General features: G+C 42.1%; 1 protein-coding gene across 1 annotated transcript; it reads right to left on the bottom strand.

The window, feature by feature from the left end:
• Positions 1–288: 288 nt before the first annotated feature.
• GPR25 (G protein-coupled receptor 25) lies at positions 289–3529 on the bottom strand. The gene has a single exon (XM_078641250.1). It carries the CDS (start codon positions 3514–3516, stop codon positions 2419–2421), a length of 1098 nt encoding a protein of 365 aa, XP_078497376.1. The 5' UTR covers positions 3517–3529; the 3' UTR covers positions 289–2418.
• Between the last annotated feature and the right edge of the window lie 330 nt (positions 3530–3859).

Raw genomic sequence — 3859 nt, 5'->3', positions numbered from 1 at the left:
CTTTCACGTAGAAACTGCAGCCACTTCTTGGCGCTCTAAACATGTATTTTCAGCTTACATCCCCATCAGTGCTCCTTAGCGAGGCATGAGGAAGTCTCTGCTAGTCAAACGTTTTTATGCTAAAAAGCAACTCAGTCCCTGCACCTCAGTCTAGCATTTGGAAATCTGTCACCCAAACATGTAACATCACCTCACAGCTGTGTCAGAGGACCTCACCTGGCATGCAGAAGTCTCTGCCACACCAAACATGTAGTATGAGTTAACAGCTCCGTCTTTGTAGCCTCATCGTGGCATGTGGGTATCTCTTCCACCTAACATGCAGCACCCCCACACAGCTCTGATGGTAAACCTCCGCGTGGGAGGTGGAAACCATTGCTACTCCACAGATGTAATATAAACACACAGCTCCGCCAGTGCATTTCAAGTCATGCATGGGGACAAATATTCCTCTCCATTAGGAGGATCCTCACGTACACAAAACACGCATGTACACGTCAGCACGTGCACTAATAAACACATGCTACCACAATATGGATCCATGGCTGTTACTCTTTGGAACTTTCTTTCAAATGAGGTAAAAGCCAGATACAGAGGCAGAGATGCACACATTCACATAACGACCCACCACACAATGTCTGCTATGCTTTGTCAAGAGAAGCACACAAAGGCATTACTTTAGTATTGAGGCTGCTTGGTTGCATTTATTTAAAAATATAACAAAAATGTGTGCACAAGGATTTTGAGAGGTGCCAATGGTTATACAAGGGTACATTTGCTGACTGCTCACCAAGTGCCCCTCAGTTGTAAGTTGCCCTTTTGATTAATTAGCATTTTAGTTTCAAGTACCATTGAAGTGAATGCAAATTAAATACAAAAGATCACCCTAAAAACATATAAATCAAACCAAAACTTCTTAAAATTGATTACAAATAACCCTGATATCTACAAATAGAAATAGAAAGATTCTTCATGCTTCATAAAATGGATGTAATCACAGAAACCTCTAAAAAATATGCATGCTTTTAAAAATAATTCTCCAAACGTCCCTAATATGGCATCACCTCAAATCTTCTTGAAATATATAGTCAGGGCAAAGAGATTAAAAGCGACATTTACCCTAGAATGGATCCAGTCACCCAAAAAATTCCAAATATACATACCAATAAACATTTAAGTGAATAATGCTTTTAAAGGGGGTAATCGCCAAAACTCTTACCAAAATACACACCAATAAAAAACTGAAATTAACTCGATATTCAAACAATATGACCAAACCAGCTCGATTTTCTTGAAATACAGCCAACTACATATTTAATCACTCAATAACTTCTCATATGTCTACAGTTACTCAGCATCTCACTGAACTAAATATAAAAGAAAAGACTTACGTAACTAACAAATCGCCCTCTCACAAATTATCCCAAATATTAATACAATCTTCTTGAATAGTTAAATAATCTTATTTTACCCTTGTTTACACTAAACCAGTTTTCTATACTTGGGCTCTTTGAGCATTCTTCATGTGAGGCTCTTATCAAGGCTTATACTTCTTGGAAGAATAAGCTGTGGGCCATATCATAAGGTTGCCTGTCAGTATTTACCAGATGTAAGAGCAAATGGTGTGGAGCTGTAAAAATGTTCAGTAATCGGGTTACCAGCTGTTATTCCAACCTGCACATTTAAGAAATATCTTCAATATTGCCGTGGAATGCAGTGATGTTACTGTCCTTTTCTAGTTTTATTGGAAATGTTGTGCCTTGAAGCTCCTAGTAACACCACCAATTATTTCCCGAAAAAGCTTTAAAAACAGCAGAATCATCAGCTGGTAATGATACTAAAAGAGCTCAGCACTTTCCCCTGTTGGTAATCGGCCACCAAATACACCATTGACCGTTGTCACTGTCTCTAAGAGAGATGTATTTCCTATAACCCCGTAAAATATGGTCTGTGCATGTACTTTTTGATATATTGTTTAAACATGAAGTAAAATAAAGCAATAACTTGCTGTCAGCAAAAACAACAAGATGTGTCTGGAGCGATCTTAGAAGTGGTTGCCAAGCTCCTAGCTTTTGAGATGTTATCTTTCTCATTAATGTCAGCCTGAAATTATCCAGCTTGCAACTCATAATTTCCTATGCTTCACTGGCGTTTTCAAAAATAGTCCTCCAACGAGGACAGGCTTTGGCAGAGGGCTGGCTACAGTAGAGCTAAGAGTTGCTTAGAAAGGTTCTGAGATTTTCTTGGTCAAGTTAAGCAGAGCAAGAAAATAAATCTCATGAACAAACCCTCCATAATATAAGTCACGCTTTGAGTGAAAAATTGTTCCTGATGACTTTAAATCAAAAGACAGTGGTCAATTTTAAACCGATCTATTAAAACCAGGCTGTCCCTGTCCTCTTGGATGCTTGTCCAGTTTGTTTAGATCCCAGTTGACTTACTCTTGTTAGAAAAGATGCTGAAGCTGTCACTTGGAAGGGAGAATGTGGATCCTATACTGGGCCTTCTACCCTTAAATGCTGCCCCTGGAAACAAGGCAAACGTTTTCTGCAAGACCTGGTACCGGAAATAACGATCCAGAAAGATGTAAATGATTGGGTTTACACAGCTGTTCATGAAGGCAAAGCACGCTGTGATGGTCAAAGCCCATTTCAAGGAAGTGGTTGTGGAGCAGGACAGAGCGATCCACTCGAGCTTGGAGAAAAGGAAGATGACACTCAAGAGGTTGAAGGGCAGCCAGGAGCAGATGAATGCACCGATGATGGTGAAGATGATCTTCAGTGAGTTCTTTGTGCGCTTGCCCTGATAGACGTGGGTGCTCAGGCGAACCAAGATGGAGCAGTAGCAGAACAATATGGTGGACAAGGGCAGCACAAAGGTGAAGAGAAGCGAGACCAACTTGATGATACAAGCCTCGGTTGACATGTCCTCCATGCAGAAGGCGCTGCCGGTATCTTCACTGGTCCAAACCTTCCTGTAGACCAGCGAAGGGATTCCCATCACAAACGATATGGCCCAGACAGCGATGCACGTGGTGAGCACACACTTCCTCGTGCGGACACATCGTGAGTCCAGCAGCTTGACAATTGCCAGATAGCGGTCAACACTCATGCCGGTCAGGAACAGGATACTGGAGCAGCGGTTGACCATGATAACAAAGCTGCTCACCTTGCACAGGGCATTGCCAAAGTACCACTGATTGTCCAATGCTGCCGTCGCAGACCACAAAGGCAGGGTGCAGACAAAGACCAGGTCTGCCAACGCCAGGTTGATCACAAAGGTGTCCACCAGTCTCCTAGGTCCTTGTTTCCTGACCATCAAGACAATCACAAAAATGTTGCCAAGAAAACCAATAAAGAAGGAAATTGAGTAGAAGATCGGCAGGTAAATATAGCCATGGGGCAATTTCTCATCTTGGCAGTCCCACATGATGCTGTTCTCATAGCCTGAGATTTCTTCATCAGGGTCGTGAGTGGTGATGTCACCGGCCCAATACAGCGGCGAGTGGCTTTCCTCCATTGTGAGCGAATGGAATCAGATACCAGCTTTCATGTGTACTTGGTGACAACCGACTTCTCCTTTTAAAACGGCATGACTTTATTTTGAAAATCATCATCGGTTGGCACATCCTCTTGTCACTGGGTGGTGGGTTGAAAGGAGGGGCGACCCGTTCTTTACCCACAGATTTTCATGGTGATTTTTTTTCCTTGTCAATGCTAGTTTCAGTGTGTGCTTTTCGTTGTTTTCATATTTCAAAAGGGCACTTCGACCACAGCGTTTACTCTTTGTTGCCAGAGTTGGGCGTTCAGTTAGCTTTTTACTTATAACAATATCTGGAGCAGAGAAGCATACTCTAGAAAAG

Source organism: Lissotriton helveticus, chromosome 5_1 (genome assembly GCF_964261635.1).
Source record: "Lissotriton helveticus chromosome 5_1, aLisHel1.1, whole genome shotgun sequence".
Lineage (NCBI taxonomy): Eukaryota > Metazoa > Chordata > Amphibia > Caudata > Salamandridae > Lissotriton > Lissotriton helveticus.
The sequence above is the reverse complement of the archived record's forward strand: the minus strand, read 5'-3'. Positions and strand labels throughout refer to the sequence as shown.